Here is an 18,582-nt window from a genome sequence, read left to right as displayed (position 1 = left end):
AATGCCATGATGGAAACAAATCTCTCTAAATCAATTGTTTCAGTGGGGCAAGATACTAAAAGACAGGTGAAAAATAAAACATATTCAATTAAGGTGGTTTGGACATCTGATCAGGATGCCTCTTGTGTGCCTCCCGTTGCCTGGAACTGTTGCCCCCGCAACCTGCTCTCAGATATGAGGAGGACGATGGATGGATGGATGGATACGTTCACCAGTAATGTGCCATCCTTTACATTGTGTTGCTTTCATGGTAAGTCTGAACTGAAAAGCATTCTGGAAACAAGGAAGTATACACTTCTTTATCAAAAATTAACTTAGAGAAAAATACATAAATAAATAAAAAAGGAAAAACCAAATCAGCGATGATGTAGCCTTGAACCCTGGGGGGGATCACTTTTTACAAAAGCAAAGTTTGGACTATTAAGCAAGACATACTCTTGCAAATGCCTCCAAAATACAACTGATTTTTCTAACTGTGATCTACATGATAAGGTCAGCCATTCAGTTCATATTGGGTACATAATCACAAACGCATGTGATTCATTTTTTTCTTCATCCCCCTTTCAATTTTTCTCAGAGTTCTGCTGCATTGTAAGAGTAAAAGTATTTTTTTCCCAGCTCATCCAATGATCAAGGAAGGCTGGCTATGTCAGAGCGCCCTCTAGCCATAGAGTTGGAGAACACATGACAATTAGACAAATTTTCCTCCTGGATCCGTAAATCACCATGCAGGTTATCTTGAACCTGCCATAATAATTACCATAGTAGCGTATAAATCATTTGCTTAATTAAAAATATTGTGTGAGAAAATATGTCATTATTTGTAAACCTAAAGCATTTAAAATCTTTAGTGGGAAACAGCACAAAATATTACAGAGATTATTTTTCAGACCCTGTAGACTAAATGGAATTTACAAAACAGAAATACATTTTGATTTTGCAGCTAACTTTGCATTTTAATGCAAGACAGTCAATGACGAGTAAGTACAACAAAAAATATACTACATGTATACTACAATAGTTGGCTTAGCATATAGTTTACCTTATGTGTTGTACTTCATTTCACAATGAAGTACAACACAGTGGTTCCCTTTTGTTTCGATATTATCTTGTTGAGAATAACAGAAAATCACATTTAACAAAATACACTGATGCACATCAAACTACCTATTATTAATAGTTGTGTGGTTAAAATGTTTTAAACGGAAATGGCTGCAATTACAGTTTCAGTTACAGTCTTTCCCCTTATTTCTCTACCAGCTTTGCACATCTAGAGAATGAACTTATCTTTGTAAAATAGCTCAAATATGTGATTGGGTGGAGAGCCTAAGCAAACATTTTTGATCGATTTATGTCTGATCAAAATAATTAAACTGAGCTCTGGTTGTATGTTTAGGGTGGTTGTCCTGCTGGAAGGCTTCCTTTAAATTTATTTCAAAATGTTGTTGAAAGTAACAGCAGATAGCAGTAATATTTACCAGTATTCCATATTCATACACTCAAAGGAAAGGACAGAAGTATAAACTTATATTCAATTCAAAAAGACTTTATTCATTCCAAAAGGAAAGTAAATGTTGTTGTAGCTCATTATGAGGGTTTCCTCAAAGAGCCGTTGTAGATGCTGATGGCTATAGGCAGGAAGGATCTCCTGTAGCGGTCTGTCTTGCAGCAGATCTGAAGAAGCCTCTGACTGAAGACACTCTGTTGTTGTACAACAGTCTCATGAAGAGGAGCTACATCCATAAACATTTACTTTTCCTTCCCATAGAAAGTACTCCTGGATCAGTGCTTCTTTGTTCTCTTTGTGTCTCTGCTCTGTTCTCTCAAACCCCCAGTCGGTCGTGGCAGATGGCCGCTCACACTGAGCCTGGTTCTACTGGAGGTTTCTTCCTGTTAAAAGGGAGTTTTTCCTCGCTACATGCATGCTCAGTATGAGGGATTGCTGCAAAGTCAACGCCAGTGACCGTCCACTGTCTCTACATGCTCATCCAGGAGGAGTGAATGCTGCAAGTCACTGACTGGATGCAATCTGCTGGGTTTCCTTAGATAGAAAAACTTTTTATCCAATTTGAATAAATAACTGAATCTGACTGCAATGTTCAATGATTAGGATTAATTGGAATGTATGTACCTGACTTTTGTGAAGTGCCTTGAGACAACATGTGTTGTGAATTGGCGCTATATAAATAAACTGAATTGAATTGAATTGAATTGAATTGAAGAGGATGCTCAGGGTTCTCCATAATGTTCTTCATTAACCTAGCCTTTCTCCTGTGACATTTTTCCCATAATGTCTAGTTCATCCTGAAGAAAATGCCTAATTTCATACAAAATTTGTAATCCAAAACAACAAAATAAATTGAAATAAAATAATAAAGTGCATTCCATAAACCCAAGTGACTGTTATCTTAAGACAATAATACATTATGCAGTAATAACAAAAATAATGAGAGGTAACAAAAATAATAATTACTCTTCAAGTCTTATATTCGTCTGTAATCATCTTTTTTATACCAAGTTTTAAACGACTTCGTACAGTAATAAATGTGAGGTTATTTTCACAACTCAACTGCTGGGTAAGAGTCATGGGGTCAAAATTTTACCCAATTGGTTGGACTTGAAGATAAACCTAAGAAGAAGCTACATCATTCTTCACAAACTGCCATTTTCATCTAGACTGTGACATGATCAGATATCACTAGACTTTTCCTCTGATATAAAACACAGTAAGTAAATTTTTAACTCTAACAGTTTAAAAGACATAGGGTTATTTTTGTTAATTAATTAATAATGTGGGTAATTCTAAGTCTGTGCTACTGTGCAGACTTAGAATTAGTTAGTTAATTAGTTTGCACTGTTGCCTTGCAGCTGGAAGGTCCAAGGTTTGAATCCCAGCCCAGAGTCTTTCTACATGCAGTTTGCATGTTCTCCCTGTCCATGCGTAGATTTTCTCTGGGTACTCTGACTTCCTTCCACAGTCCAGAAACATGACTGTTCGGTCAATTGATTGCTCTAAACAGCGTTTAGATATGAATTAGTGAGTGTATGATTGTCCTGAATGTCTCTGTGTTACCCTCTTGCCCAGTAACTGCTGGAGACAGATACCCAATCACTTTTACCCAATCATTGGACTGTTGTCCTAACCCAGTATGCTGGGTCAAACCAATAACCCAAACCTGTTGAGTTGAAACAACCCAGGGTTGATTCGGTTCAAATTTCACCCAGCACTGAGTTACAAATTGGGTTATTTTTACCCTTGCAGTGTTTAGAGTGCATGTTTGAACATTGCTTCAGCTTAATTTTAAGACCGCTCCAAAGCTTCACCCCACAGACAGAACAACCTTTTCTTCTTGTTCTAATGATCTGTGTTTGATATTGACGTGTACCTACTAACTCACAAACTCCTTCCCTTCTCTTGAATATTTTTTTTAATATTTTCTGGCAGTTGGTTATTTTTAGCTGTATACATTATTAGAGCTGTAACAATGTCAGCAAGTTTTAATAATTTTGATTGTATGTATAGTGGTTTAGTATGATGCCACGCCTTGTTATTTACTCATAATGCTCTTTTTTAAAGTATTAGTAATGACTATATAGTGTTGTTGTTTCCCCAAACCTCTGCACAGTAATGTCAATATGGTAAAACTATGGAGCAGAGCAGAATGCGGAGTGCTTTTTCCATCTAACACATGTTTAGCTTTGTGCAACATTTGGATATATTACTTTGAATGTGCATCTGATGTAAGGTTTACAGTTCAGTTTATCATCAATAATAACACCAAGAAATTTGACCGTGTGTACCATTTCAGCATTCACTTCATTAATATGTATTTTGAGTACCTTGTTCATTTTGTTTTGTCCCTTATTTAGCTCCATCCATCTTCCCATAAGCTCTATACAGCTCCATGTCCCTGCTGAAGAAAAGCATCCCCACAGCATGATGCTGCCACCATCATTTGTCACTGTTGGGGTGACACGTCCAGCGTGATGTGCAGTGTTAGCTTCCACTCATATTGTTTTGCAGTTAGCCCAAAAAGTCTTGTTTGGCCTTATTTGACCAGAGCATCTTCTTTTAAATGTTTGCTGCATCTCCTGCATGAAGTGTCATAAACTTAATATGGGACTTCTTTTAATAATGGTCTCCTTATCCTGCTTTTCTATTCAGGCCAGATTTGAGGAGTGCACAATTAATAGTTTTGACACCTGAGCTGTCCATAATTCTACAGCTCCTCCAGAACAACCATGGACCTCCATGCCTTGATAGGTTTTCCTTTCAGTCAAACACTTTCCATTTTCAAATAATGGATCAGTGTTTTTTGAAAAGTTCAAAGCTTAAGATAATGTTTTATAACCTAACCCTGCGTTAACTTCACAATATATTCATCCCTGATCCGCCCAGTGTGTTCGTTGGTATTTATGACGTTGTTTGTTCACTAAGCACTGAAAACAGTGAGAAAGATTTTATTCATCAAATTAAAAGGGGCTGAACACCGCAGTTTCAGATTTTTACGTGTAACACAACGTTGAAAGCCGTGTATCAGTTATACACAACTTTTTTTGATGGTCTAACACATAAAATCTCAGTAAAACAAGTGAAATTTAAATGTAAGCCTCATAAGCCCGGAAATAAATAAACTCCACCGTTATTTATGGAACTGTCAAAAACATTATGCAATGATGAAGCGCGCATGCCTCTGTTTCCAAGACAACTTCAGCTTTTCAGCGAGGCAGTTACTCAGTATTACTGTGTTTTGACAGTGAAGACACAGATTTAAAGGGCAAAACAAAAGAAACCCCGTCTGCGCTGAAGGAAGGATAGCAAGACGGTTTGCGTGACCATCATATGGTCATTATGTTTTTCAGACATGCAAATATTTTTTTTCCTGGATGTTTGCGGTAATAAAACGCATACATTCCTTATTTGTTTTTCCTCGGCCTCGGCTGCCGTTCCCGTTAAAGCCAGGGTTGTTCCCTTATCGCGGAGGGCTGAATTCTGCTGTGGAGAAACAGGCCCCCCGAGGACCTCACAATCAAAACAAATCGACCACGCGTGCTTTTCCCGCAGCAGTGACATCACGTGGCCCCTCCCCTTCCCCCCGCAAGTAAACAGAAAAGAGCGAGGAAAGCGTTCCTGCCAGCCGCCGTAACACAACTTGACGTGAATCGTTAATATCTCATTCACCGCCTGTGTGTGCGTGTGTGTGTGTGTGTGTTTGTTTGTTTTTTTGCGGGTTCGGTCCACGCAGCTGACTCGTTCTGGTACGCAAAGATGAAGGGAGAGGCGGAAGTGAAGTCACTTGACAGAACCGTCCATGTTATTATTGTTATTTTGGTAACCCTGTGATGAGACGTGCTGGGGTGCCGTTTGCTCTCCGAGACAGCGAGCGTTCACTGTACCGCAGGCCGCTTCTTCGGACCCACACCACGCCTCGCTGCGACCACCGCTGCCGCCTCCTCACTGACCCGGAGACAGGAGCCTCGCTGGCGGCTGGGGGGAGGAGGAGGAGGAGGAGGAGGTGGTGGAGGAGGGTGTGAAGACCCAGCTTCAGCTCAGCTCAGCTCCTACGTTCCCAAAAACAAAACGGCGAGAAAATCAGCCCGAGAAGCGGCTCCGTTGGTTCTGTCTGCAGCAGGAAGGAGCCGCCGTAGACATGAACGGTATCACCAAGAGCCGGTTCGAGGTAACGACATGGGGAGGGAGTGGACCACCAACGGTTAAACTGTTTGTCTCCAATAGGGAGTCTTGTGTAAGCAAACTGTGTTTAAGTGTGTGTGCGTGCGTTGGGCTTTGCTGCTAATTTGTACACGCAGTCAGAAACTGAGGCGTTTTGTTGGTCAAGGGTAATCCGAAATCCTGTTGTTGTCCTCCCGCACCAACAGCAGCGGACAGCGAGAACACTGCGGGACAGACAGCAGGGCTGTGGCTGGGTTTACAGTCAATAGATCAGGGTTTGTCGCCTGAGGTCACAGGCTTTCAGGAGTGGGCTGCAGCATTCATATAGTTCCCACTCTGACTGGGCAGAAGACACGGGCTGGATTGATCCTAATACTCCCCCGTCCCCAGAAAAGACGTACCACACATATATGTCATGAGGGACAGAGCCTACCTAAGGCATGAGCAAACTAGGCTGCTGTCTATGATCCCTGGAGGCCAACAAGGGGCCCCCGAAGAGCTCCTTACTCCTTAAACCTAACTCTCAAGACTTCAGATTTGTAGATTAAAAATTGACCCTTCTACTGCAGATTACAAATTTAAATTAGATTTTTTTTTTTATCTGTTAAACAATAATTTAAAGCTACCTGTCTAATGATTTTTCCTGCATGTGACTATGCTCCAGTCGAATTTTATGCACATTGTAATTGCAAATAACTCAAGTAATTGACAACATTTTCTCTTTTTGGTTACCTGTAACCACAACCAATTTAATGTGGTGGTTCTTTATTAACTAGGCCATATTGAAAAGGTGCACATCGGAACCAAATCAAATGGGTAACGTGGCGAAATACATTTTTTCCTGCAGTTACATCCTCGACAGGACAACCAACCAACCATGCACACACACTCATACCCAAGGCCAATTTAGAAGAACCAATTAACCCAGCAGCCACATACCTGTGGCTGTGGGAGGAAGCCAGAGAGAACCCATACATGCACAGGGGAAAACAGGCAAACTACAAGCAGAAAGACCCTATAGGCTGGAATTCAAACCCTGGACCTTCTTGCTTCAAGGCAACATTACCACCAACTTTTCAGCCTTATTTATATAAAAATGGAAAAAAAAAAATGGATGGCACAATATATCTGCATTTATTCAGAACAGAAAATCAACAATTATTCCTGCTGTTTGCAAATAAATCAATAACATCGTTACACCCGCAATAATTCTGTCTCAATGATTTATTGTTTTCTTTTGATTCATAGACTTTCTATATTTAGTAGTAGTTTTCAAGTCAATTTGAGCAGAATATGATCTACATATTTTAGAGTGACATAACTATAAAAAGCTGATATTTGTTTTATTAGTTGGGCTTGCTGATACAGCAGCTAGCTGCACAAAGGAAGGTTTTTTTTAATTAAAACTGTATGAATGATTAGCATTGATCTCGGCTGAGTTGGCTGTGAGTGAGATCTACACAGCCTCAGCACTGTCTGCTGTAAATATGCCATGACAGAGAACCCGTCACAGCCATGCACATGTCGTGTGAAGTCGAAAGATGTCTTCCAACTTATTTACAAACTCTGAAGACTTGAGGGACACTGTCTCCATGATATGCTTCATTCAGCACACTGTGTGGTTTTAGATTAGCAACACAAAATCCAGTGTTGCAGAGAAGTAGTACAAAATGAAAGCTTTTAATCCTAACAGTCCTAATAAAACCATCTTGCCTCTCAGCATTTTACTTCACATCGTGTTCGGTCCTTCTAACACACCGTTCGACGAGCGGTGAGCGCGGTTTGTCTGATGTGTTGTTCACACATCGCTGGGATGTGTGAACAACGCAAAGAATTTAAAGAATTTTAGGGTTTGACTTGATGGTACTTGACTCTCTCAGTCTGGTGTGCTCGCAAGCTCAGTGCGAGTGAATCTCAACAGGAGGTGGTGTTCTTACATGAAAACGAGTGTATGGTGGAAAGAGCAGTTTTACTAGTTGACTATTAGACACCTGAATTTTGGTCTGATATGACCAGAACACCTTCTTCCACGTTTGCCGTGTCCCCTGTTTTCTTTCAACAATTCTTCATCAGCAGTTTGATGAAGATCTTTAGAGTGCACGATTAGTATATTTCCTGTCGACAAATTCTCCTATCTGAGCTGTGGATCTCTGCAACTCCTCCACGGTTAACATGGGCCTCTTGGCTTCTCTGGTTAATGCTTACCTTGCACAGGCTGTCAGACGGACTAAGCGGTTGTGCCACTCTTTTCAAAATAACAAGTACAACAGTGCTTTGTGAGATGTGCCTCTGCTCCTGATGCAGTGGAGGTGCCTGTTGATGCATATTTCACACACACCAAGGTTTGTAGCGGATACACTTTGCCACCCATGCAGTGATCAGCGAGTGTTGATACTACGTACAGGTCCTTCTCAAAATATTAGCATATTGTGATAAAGCTCATTATTTTCCATAATGTCATGATGAAAATTTAACATTCATATATTTTAGATTCATTGCACACTAACTGAAATATTTCAGATCTTTTATTGTCTTAATACGGATGATTTTGGCATACAGCTCATGAAAACCCAAAATTCCTATCTCACAAAATTAGCATATCATTAAAAGGCTCTCTAAACGAGCTATGAACCTAATCATCTGAATCAACGAGTTAACTCTAAACACCTGCAAAAGATTCCTGAGGCCTTTAAAACTCCCAGCCTGGTTCATCACTCAAAACCCCAATCATGGGTAAGACTGCCGACCTGACTGCTGTCCAGAAGGCCACTATTGACACCCTCAAGCAAGAGGGTAAGACACAGAAAGAAATTTCTGAACGAATAGGCTGTTCCCAGAGTGCTGTATCAAGGCACCTCAGTGGGAAGTCTGTGGGAAGGAAAAAGTGTGGCAGAAAACGCTGCACAACGAAAAGAGGTGACCGGACCCTGAGGAAGATTGTGGAGAAGGGCCGATTCCAGACCTTGGGGGACCTGCGGAAGCAGTGGACTGAGTCTGGAGTAGAAACATCCAGAGCCACCGTGCACAGGCGTGTGCAGGAAATGGGCTACAGGTGCCACATTCCCCAGTCCTGGGCTACAGAGAAGCAGCACTGGACTGTTGCTCAGTGGTCCAAAGTACTTTTTCCGGATGAAAGCAAATTCTGCATGTCATTCGGAAATCAAGGTGCCAGAGTCTGGAGGAAGACTGGGGAGAAGGAAATGCCAAAATGCCAGAAGTCCAGTGTCAAGTACCCACAGTCAGTGATGGTCTGGGGTGCCGTGTCAGCTGCTGGTGTTGGTCCACTGTGTTTTATCAAGGGCAGGGTCAATGCAGCTAGCTATCAGGAGATTTTGGAGCACTTCATGCTTCCATCTGCTGAAAAGCTTTATGGAGATGAAGATTTCATTTTTCAGCACGACGTGGCACCTGCTCACAGTGCCAAAACCACTGGTAAATGGTTTACTGACCATGGTATCACTGTGCTCAATTGGCCTGCCAACTCTCCTGACCTGAACCCCATAGAGAATCTGTGGGATATTGTGAAGAGAACGTTGAGACTCAAGACCCAACACTCTGGATGAGCTGAAGGCCGCTATCGAAGCATCCTGGGCCTCCATAAGACCTCAGTGCCACAGGCTGATTGCCTCCATGCCACGCCGCATTGAAGCAGTCATTTCTGCAAAAGGATTCCCGACCAAGTATTGAGTGCATAACTGTACATGATTATTTGAAGGTTGACGTTTTTTGTATTAAAAACACTTTTCTTTTATTGGTCGGATGAAATATGCTAATTTTGTGAGATAGGAATTTTGGGTTTTCATGAGCTGTATGCCAAAATCATCCGTATTAAGACAATAAAAGACCTGAAATATTTCAGTTAGTGTGCAATGAATCTAAAATATATGAATGTTAAATTTTCATCATTACATTATAGAAAATAATGAACTTTATCACAATATGCTAATTTTTTGAGAAGGACCTGTATATCCGATCATTGTTCTGCAGTATTAGATGGAACAGCAGTGATTGTACAGAAACATGTTGTAAATCAGTTTTAAAGCCCTGTTGTTTTATAACATAAATCTGCTTCAAGCTTGTCCACAACTTTCTCCTGGACCTGGCTGTTGTGTTCCTTGGTCATGTCGTATGTTCACTAAAGTTCTTGGTTCTAAATCACGTTCGGGAACCAGAACTGGCTCTGAAAATGTGGTATAACAGACCTCTGAGCCCTGAGAACAGTTACATTCATACTAAGATTAAATTACAGACAACTGAACCCTGTTTACTAATTATGTGACCTCTGAAGGCAATTGGTTGCACATGGTTTTATTTTGGGGTAACAGGTAAATCAGGGCTGAATACATACCAAAAACATTGTTGTTTTTTTTACAAAGACATTTGAAAACCGTGTACAATTTTTCTTCCACTTCACATATTTGCTGCTTTTTGTTGGTCTGTCACAAAAAGCTGAAAATAATTGAAATTTGTGGGGCTTTTTTGCTTTTTTTATGTATAACATTTGTTTTTTGCAGTTCTTTTTATTTTCTATCAGTGAAATTAAACTGATCACTCCTAAACTGAGTTTTCCTTGCCATTATACAGTATAAGGTAGGAGCCTGAAATGGTCTGAAAGCTTTATATTGGCACACTGCAGTGGTTGGTGCTTATAGTCAGTATAACAATACGCTTTAGTCACATAAAACATGATAGGGTTTTATGGAGTTGCAGAGGTGTAAGCTGTGATGATACACCTTAAGTACGCTTAAGTACTTCAAGCATCTTTGTCGGTTTTGTTGTTACCATAGCAGAGCTGTTAACATTCAAACCAGTTTGGTTAATATTTTGCTGAAACTCAACCAGACAACTCCCTTTCTTTTGACTTTTTGACCTCACAAACTCTAACCTTCATTTCCTAATTTGTCTCCTGGTTCTTCTTTTACTTTGTAGTTTTAACAAATACTTCTTTTTTTTGTTTCTTTTTCTCTGGTCCTTGACTGCAGTTCCGTTTCTTTTTTCTGATCTCTTCTTCCTCTTTTAGCCCTCTCTTCTCTCTCCTTCACTGCTTTCTACTTCAAAGACGTTATGTCTGCTCCCTGCATCAACCCTCGCTCATCCTGCACTGCGATCACTCTGCTCTCCTTTTGTTTTCCTGTTTGCATGTGACACAGCAGGGGGTCCTCCACATTAGATACACTTGCTGACTCCTTTAAGATACAAGCGTGTTACTGACAGGATGTGCGTGTGCCTGCAGAGGCACTGTGATTATGGCCATTTGCCCTAATCTAAATTCAAAGCCCAACTCAATCGGGAACGTTCTGAAACTGTTCTTTACCCAGAATGATTGGGCTTGAATAACCTTACGAGTGTGTCACAGCGTGTGTGTGTGTGTGCCACTCAGCAGATGGCCAGACATCCAGCGAGTAGGCTAATTGAGATAAGCATGCCAACAAGCTGACCAGGCTGGCAGAATTATAATCTTGCAGGGAGTGGACATGAGAAACCAAATGTGTCTCTGGTGTGTTTATTAGCATAAGTTAAAGACGTAAGAGCTCAGTTTTGGTTGACTAATGCAAACAAAGTGTATGGCTCTGTTTCTGTTCATGTTTAACATAAATAAAACAAAAAAAAGTCTTGATTTTTGCCATTTTATGTGTTCACAGAGCTTAGATTTTGTATTAGCTTGTTAAACTTACAATACACTTACTATTATTGTTATTTATCTTGTGTCTCTGCAGGTCTTCTCAAACACTGATGAAGCCCCAATTAACAAGAAGCTCCCCAAAGAGCTTCTTCTCAGGTAGGGTTGAAACCACAGCAGTGATGCAGTCTCTCACACACAACACAAATGCCCTTGATTGTAGGCTTAAGTCTGGATTATTCATTAGCTGACTAAACCTTCGAGCTCTTATATTATGTATTGCAGCCCTTGGTGTTAAACGTGTGACCCACAGACCAATATTTTGTTACACACCAGCTGTACACGCTCCATAAATCTGGCATTAAGCACAGCCTCACACGTGCTGGTCTTCCCAGGGTTATTTGAATGTGCTGTGTGTGTTTGCTTATATCTTGGAAAGTGGTGCACCTGCAGGTATCGCCTCTGATGCATGTTATTTCTGTGCTTGAGTGATGCTACATTGCGTGTGCATGTGTAAGACACTCCAGAGGCCTATGTAAGCTGTATTTCGGTGTGTGTGTGTTCTATAAATAGTTTGACTTAGCTTGTGGGGAATTCCGCAGTGCTGTGCTCCTTTGCTGCTCCATCTGCACTCCAAAGAGGCTACCAGTCCACCCATTAGCACCATCACACTTTCACTGGTTGGACAGAATAGCAAGCGCTTTCCAGCTACAACACATGACCCACTGTCACATGTGTCATATCGAGACAGTTACACAACATCAGCAGTGAGAAGGACTCATTGTGACAGCATTAAATCTTGTTTGTAAATCATGGATTGTGGGTCAACCAGAGCTTTTTTTTTTCCTTTTATAATTTTGTTTTAGCCAGTGAAGGACATTATGTTGTCCACGTGGCAAATCTACACTAGCTTGAAACAGTTAGCAGCTGCTAAAGTCATACTTTAATCACCTGACTCAAGGTGATGATAATTAAATTAACGATGGAAACTCCTAAACATAGCACAAATACATAAAAAGTAAATAGAAACCATGAGCCCCTTGTCTTGCTAGAAATACAAACAAGAAACCAGCTTGTGAAATTAGCAGGATCGGATGATTTTCGGTTTAATTAGCATTCACTAGTAACAGGATGATGGGAAATATAATCTTTTTCCAAACAGTGAACCAACCATACATAGACACAACCAGATTCTGGTGATAACAACGCTCTTTAGTGTAAATGCTTTCACTGAGAGAAGGAAGCTCTATTTTAGCTGTTTTCAGTAACAGGGAGATGTTTTAAAAAGAGTGGAGCGAAGAATCAGAGATGGCACAAAGCCTGGAAGAAATAGTTCAAAAGGAAACTGTTTTCTAAGGAGTCATGTTAGCTGGAGTACCTACACTTCTGTAGTCCTGCTCATTTTGCTCCTTCACCATTTTTTTATTGCAGTTTTTGTGGTTTCCTGCTCAGCTTTTTAGCTTACAGTAAAGAGCTGTCTAAAACAAAAAGCCAATTCACACATTTCTCACTGACTGTATCACAGCAAACTTATTCTGTTTTATCCTTTTTGAGCTTTTAGCCCATTTCTCTTGTGAAACATGCAGCATTTTGGAAATCTCAGAGGTGGACAGTTCTAGTCCTCGAGAACTGGGGTCAGACATGTTTTCATCTCTTTTTGCAGGAGCTTGCTCATGACAAATTAATTTGATTTAGGTGTGTTCCAGTAGGAAAATATCTGAAATATACAGGATATCAGTCCTTAAAGACCAAACCTGCCCACCAAAAATCAGTTTTATAAGAACTGCTCTCTCAAGAGCGAAGGCATCTTTACATAAAGCATGAAGATGCCTCATCTCCTCCATCCAACCTTCCATCCATCCACTGTTTATGCCCACTTGTATTTGCAGAGTCACGGGGGAGCTGGTGCCTATATCCAGCAGTCATTGGGGCAATAGGTGGGGTATACCCTGGACAGGTCGCCAGTCCAACACAGGGCAAGACAGAGACACACAGGACAAATAACCATGCACACACACTCTCATCTAAGGGCAATTTAAACTGACCAATTGACCTAACAGTTATGTTTTTGGACTGTGGAGGGAAGCCACAGGAGGACCTTGAGAGAACCCTTGTATGCACAAGGAGAACATGCAAACTCCATGCAGAAAGACCCAATGCCGGGATCAGAACGCGGGATCTTCTTACTGCAGGGCACCACTCCAACCCACTGCTCCACCATGTAGCCACAACCCCTCTGCTTGTCATAGAAAGTAACTATTAATCACTCATGGCAGGAAGGCTAGAAATAAATATTTTGAACACTATAAATTGTAGTTCCCAAAGAGAAATTGCAGAGCTTTGCAAAAAAACAGGTGATTGGAAATCAGACACAAAATGTTACACAATTCAGAGATCAATCATGACTAGAGTGCCAATGAGAAGGTAAAATACGCTCATTTTGTGCTTTTAAAGTCATATTTGAACTTGTTTTTTTTTCTTTTCACAGTGGAAAGACAATGCAACTAACAACTTTATTAAATTGTTTTAAATTGGAACTGGGTGCACAAGCTCGAATTTATCATGGATTTTCCACATTTAACACGGAGACAAAACTAAACTCACCTGCCCAAATCTGTATATACACACCCAGTAATGTTTGGATTCATCTACCATACCAACTTCCCGAGAAACCACACATTTTTGTATCCACCAAAAAGCTTAAATGCCCAAAAACCTGAATACTTGACTGCTCTCCCTATCAGAATTAGTAGTGAGAGCTCAGTAATTAAATTGGTTGGCACCGACACGACCTATAAACATAGTCAGTGAATTAGCATGAGCATTGAGGTCATTCCACACGTTAATGTTAGGTTGTTTTATCCACTTATTAAAAAAGTTTGGATTTATGTTCAAAATCATTGTCGGAACACCCAATTGTGCCCAGGTTTTAACCATCTAGCTTTAGGAGGTAAAGTTGATGGATTTGGAGGTGGTCTGAGTTGCAACTACTATAACACAGACCTTCAGCATGGTGCCTCTACCGTGCTTGATAGTTGGTACAGTATACTTGGGTTAGAAACCCTCACGTTGACTCTTCTAAACATGCATGCAGTGTGGCCAAATATCTCAATCTGTATCTCATCTCACAATGAGACCTTTCTCCAGAAGCCACCTAACTTGTCCATGTTGATAGCTGCAAATTTGAGTTAAGCTTGAAAGGGTTTAGTTTAGAGTTGGGGCTTCTTTCTTGGTTGCAATTAACTTTTTTTTTTTTAATCCGTGTTAATGTTAAACGCACTGTGGACACTTGTGTTCGAGCATCTTCCAGTTTATGACAGGATTGAGCCTTGGTGGTTCCTGTGTTGTTTCCAGTCATTCTAACCAATTTTCCTTTCTTTGAGGGTGATTACTTGCAAAAGGTGCATGGCCAAGGTGTAACCTTTAAAGGGACATTTATCCAGATATTTCAGGGAGTGTATGGAAATTCTATAAATTCAGACTTGTGGACCCAATTATATATTTTTTAAATGCATTGAAGTTGTTTGCCTTATCATAATTCCACTCTGAATAAAACAACAGCTCAAATGTGTCTATTTCCTTAAATTACTGTGGCATTCATACCTATGATGTGAAAGTGTGGCCCTGTTGACTTTTTTAGCTGCAAATGAAAGAAGCGTTTTTGGATGACCTCAGGGTCATCAAACTGTGAGGTCAGCAGTTGGGTATCACACTCAACAGTTTGAATTTAGCGGTTGCTTTGGTAATATTTTCTCAAGGACAGGGAAGAATGAATTTCATTAAATACAGGAAATTATTCATCCGAATCCCACACCATCTTTAAAAAAATTATAACTAGTAAAGGACCTAGGAAAACTCTATGCAGTGGCTCTTTAAAGTGCACATAGCCGTGTTATAATGCCAGGTTCTTTGTAACAGAAGAGATGAAACCATGATAATTGATTTTTTAAAAAGATTTTTCCATCTTTAAAGTGACACGTCTTGCGAAAGTACTCGGCCACCTTGAACTGGTCAACCTCTTGCCACATTTCAGGCTTCAAACATAAAGATATAAAATAAAAATGTTTTGTGAAGAATCAACAAGTGGAACACAATCGTGAAGTGGAATGAAATTTAGTGGATGTGTTAAACGTTTTAACCAATAAAAAACTGAAAGTGGGGCGTGCAATATTATTCGGCCTCCTTGCGTTAATACTTTGTAGCGCCACCCTTTGCTGCATTTACAGCTGCAAGTTGCTTGGAGTTTGTCTCTATCAGTTTTGCACATCGAGAGACTGAAATTCGTGCCCATTCTTCCTTGCATAACAGCTCGAGCTCAATGAGGTTGGATGGAGAGCGTTCATGAACAGCAGTCTTCAGCTCTTTCCACAAATTCTTGATTGGATTCAGGTCTGGACTTTGACTTGGCCATTCCAACACCTGGATACGTTTATTTGTGAACCTTTCCATTGTAGATTTGGCTTTATGTTTTGGATCATTGTCTTGTTGGAAGATAAATCTCCGTCCCAGTCTCAGGTCTCTTGCAGACTCCAAAAGGTTTTTTTCCAGAATGGTCCTGTATTTGGCCCCATCCATCTTCCCATCAATTTTGACCATCTTCCCTGTCCCTGCTGACATCAGGCCCAAACCATGATGCTGCCACCACCATGTTTGACAGTGGGGATGGTGTGTTCAGGGTGATGAGCTGTGTTGCTTTTACACCAAACATATCGTTTTGCATTGTGGCCAAACAGTTTGATTTTGGTTTCATCTGACCAAAGTGATCATGGGCCTCTTGGCTGCATCTCTGATCAGTCTTCTTCTTGTTCAAGATGAAAGTTTAGAGGGACGGCCGGGTCTTGGTAGATTTGCAGTGGTCTGATACGCCTTCCATTTCAATATGATTGCCTGCACAGTGCTCCTTGGGATGTTTAAAGCTTGGGAAATCTTTTTGTATCCAAATCCAGCTTTAAACTTCTCCACAACAGTATCTCGGACCTGCCTGGTGTGTTCCTTGGTCTTCATGATGCTCTCTGCACTTTGAACCAAACCCTGAGGCTATCACAGAGCAGGTGCATTTATACGGAGACTTGATTACACACAGGTGGATTCTATCTATCATCATCAGTCATTTGGGACAACATTGGATCATTCAGAGATCCTCACTGAACTTCTGGAATGAGTTTGCTGCACTGAAAGTAAAGGGGCCGAATAATATTGCACGCCCCACTTTTCAGTTTTTTATTTATTAAAAAAGTTTGACAAATCCAATAAATTTCATTCCACTTCACGATTGTGTCCCACTTGTTGTTGATTCTTCACAAAAAATTAGAATGTGGCAAGCGGTTGACCAGTTCAAGGGGGCAGAGTACTTTCGCAAGGCACTGTACCCTTTTCAATTTAACTATAGAACAATCAAATCTATTAGGAGGAAAAAAACAGTACAATAACCTGGTACGACTGGTGTACAAACCCTTAAACTAATACTTTGTTGAAAAACCTTTTGATTTAATTACAGCTTTCACATTGCATTAATTATAGTGAATCTAAATAACCTTAAATAAAGCTTGGCTATCCTGGTAGCGTTTTGTTACATTTGTTAATTTGCATCCCTTAGATAGAGCCATAACTGGCAAAGAGGTTGCAAAGAATGCAAAGGATGTCATTGTACAATGGATGTTAGGATAAGGATACAAATACTTCTCCATGAATTGATGTACAGGGCAGTAAAAAGTACGTTCCTCCCTTACACATTTGCTTATAAAGATACCCTGAGTACATACAAAAAGGTAGTTTTCAAATGATTATTTAATTTATTAAGAGAAGAACACAATGCGAAGACACCAGCGTGTGCAGGAGGAGGGAACAGACAAAGGGCAGCTGCTCATAATGAGACTTCCTGCATTGGGTCGAATAGGAGGAAGACCCCACTGAATCCATGGTGCACAAATATCCAATATCCAACCTAAAACTAACTTCACCGCAGTCAAAAGTCTGCGGTTTTGCACTTTATCCTCATCCTTGTTATTGCCATGGCTGAGACAAAAACTTACTCATAAAGCCCAAAAAGTAAAAGGGGTATATCAGTCTGGAAAGAGTTATAATGCTATTTGTAAAGCTGTTGGACTCCAGTGAACCATGGTGAAGGCTAATGCCCAAAAATACAGAAAACATGGAGCAGTGGAGAAGAGTGCATCGATGACTCATCCAGGTCACAAAAGGAGCCAGAAAAACATTTAAGGCCCTCTTGACTCAGTTAAGGTCAGTGTTCATAATTCAACAAAAAGAAAGACTCTGGGGGGAAAATGGCATCAATGAATAGCGTTCTAAGGCCCAAACCACTGCTGATTAAAAACACAAAAGCTCATCTCACATTTTGCGTGGTTTGCATCTGGTTATACCTACAGTAAAACTCGCAGCTTTTTAGAAAAACACCACCATACCTACAGTCAACAGGGTGTTGCTAGCGTGATGATCTGAGACTCTTTTGTACCTTCTGGATCTGGACGACTTGTCACAATACTTTGTCACATGTTGGAACCATGTATTCTGCTCTCGAGCAAAATCCTGAAGGAGAATATTCGGCCATATTAGTTTGTGACTTTGAGCTCAAGTGTGCTTACAGAAGAACAATGATCCAAAACTCACCAGTAAGTCCACCTCTAAATGCATGAAAAAAACAAAGTGAGGATTTCAGGAGGAAGGATGGATGGGCATTCATCACTAATTGTAAAAAATGTGGAACAGCACAAACATCTTCTTTAAAGTTGATGAAAAGGCAACACAAAAACTCCACAAAGAGGCTTTGGAATGGCTGACAGAAAATCTATAGGAGCTGCAGAAATATCTGTCAAGTGCTGGTTGTGTTTTACTTGTGACGTCAATCTCCTGCATTCTTCAGATGTCTAGACTAAGGAGTTAGGTTGCAGAACGAAAGACTTTTATTCCAAAGTAAACATCTATGTCTGGCTGAAAATCGTCTGAAACTTTGTTGGGGAATAGGGTATGGTCTGATGAAACTAAACTAGAACTTTTGGGTCACATTTCCAAAAGGCAAGTTTGAAAGCAGAAGCAAATGGAACTCTATAGTGAAACACTCAGTGGCAGCATCATGCTGTAGGGTCACTTTTCCTCTGATGGAATCTGGCCTTTGAATCAAAGGACTCAAAACCTTCATGTTCCTGCTTAAAAGCTAAAGATGTTGAAGGAGATCAAAGAAAGAAGGACTCCAACAGAGGAAAGTTTGGTTTTTGGAATGGCCTAGCAAGAGGTCATTTTAAATTCAACAGCAAGACACCTGAAGAGGGAC

The 18,582-nt window shown here is 40.5% G+C and overlaps 1 protein-coding gene across 1 annotated transcript in view; it reads left to right on the top strand.

Moving 5' to 3' along the window:
- The first annotated feature begins 4,662 nt into the window (after positions 1 to 4,662).
- Positions 4,663 to 18,582, top strand: part of fbxl2 (F-box and leucine-rich repeat protein 2) — a 33,994-nt gene continuing 20,074 nt past the window's right edge. Inside the window, exons 1-2 of the mRNA XM_047384655.1 lie at positions 4,663 to 5,681; positions 11,392 to 11,453. Coding sequence (XP_047240611.1) covers positions 5,652 to 5,681; positions 11,392 to 11,453 — 92 coding nt within the window. The 5' untranslated portion in view covers positions 4,663 to 5,651. The remainder of the gene's footprint in view (positions 5,682 to 11,391; positions 11,454 to 18,582) is intronic.

The sequence above is a fragment of the Girardinichthys multiradiatus genome, chromosome 13 (genome assembly GCF_021462225.1).
Source record: "Girardinichthys multiradiatus isolate DD_20200921_A chromosome 13, DD_fGirMul_XY1, whole genome shotgun sequence".
NCBI lineage: Eukaryota > Metazoa > Chordata > Actinopteri > Cyprinodontiformes > Goodeidae > Girardinichthys > Girardinichthys multiradiatus.
This window is presented reverse-complemented; position numbering and strand designations above follow the sequence as displayed.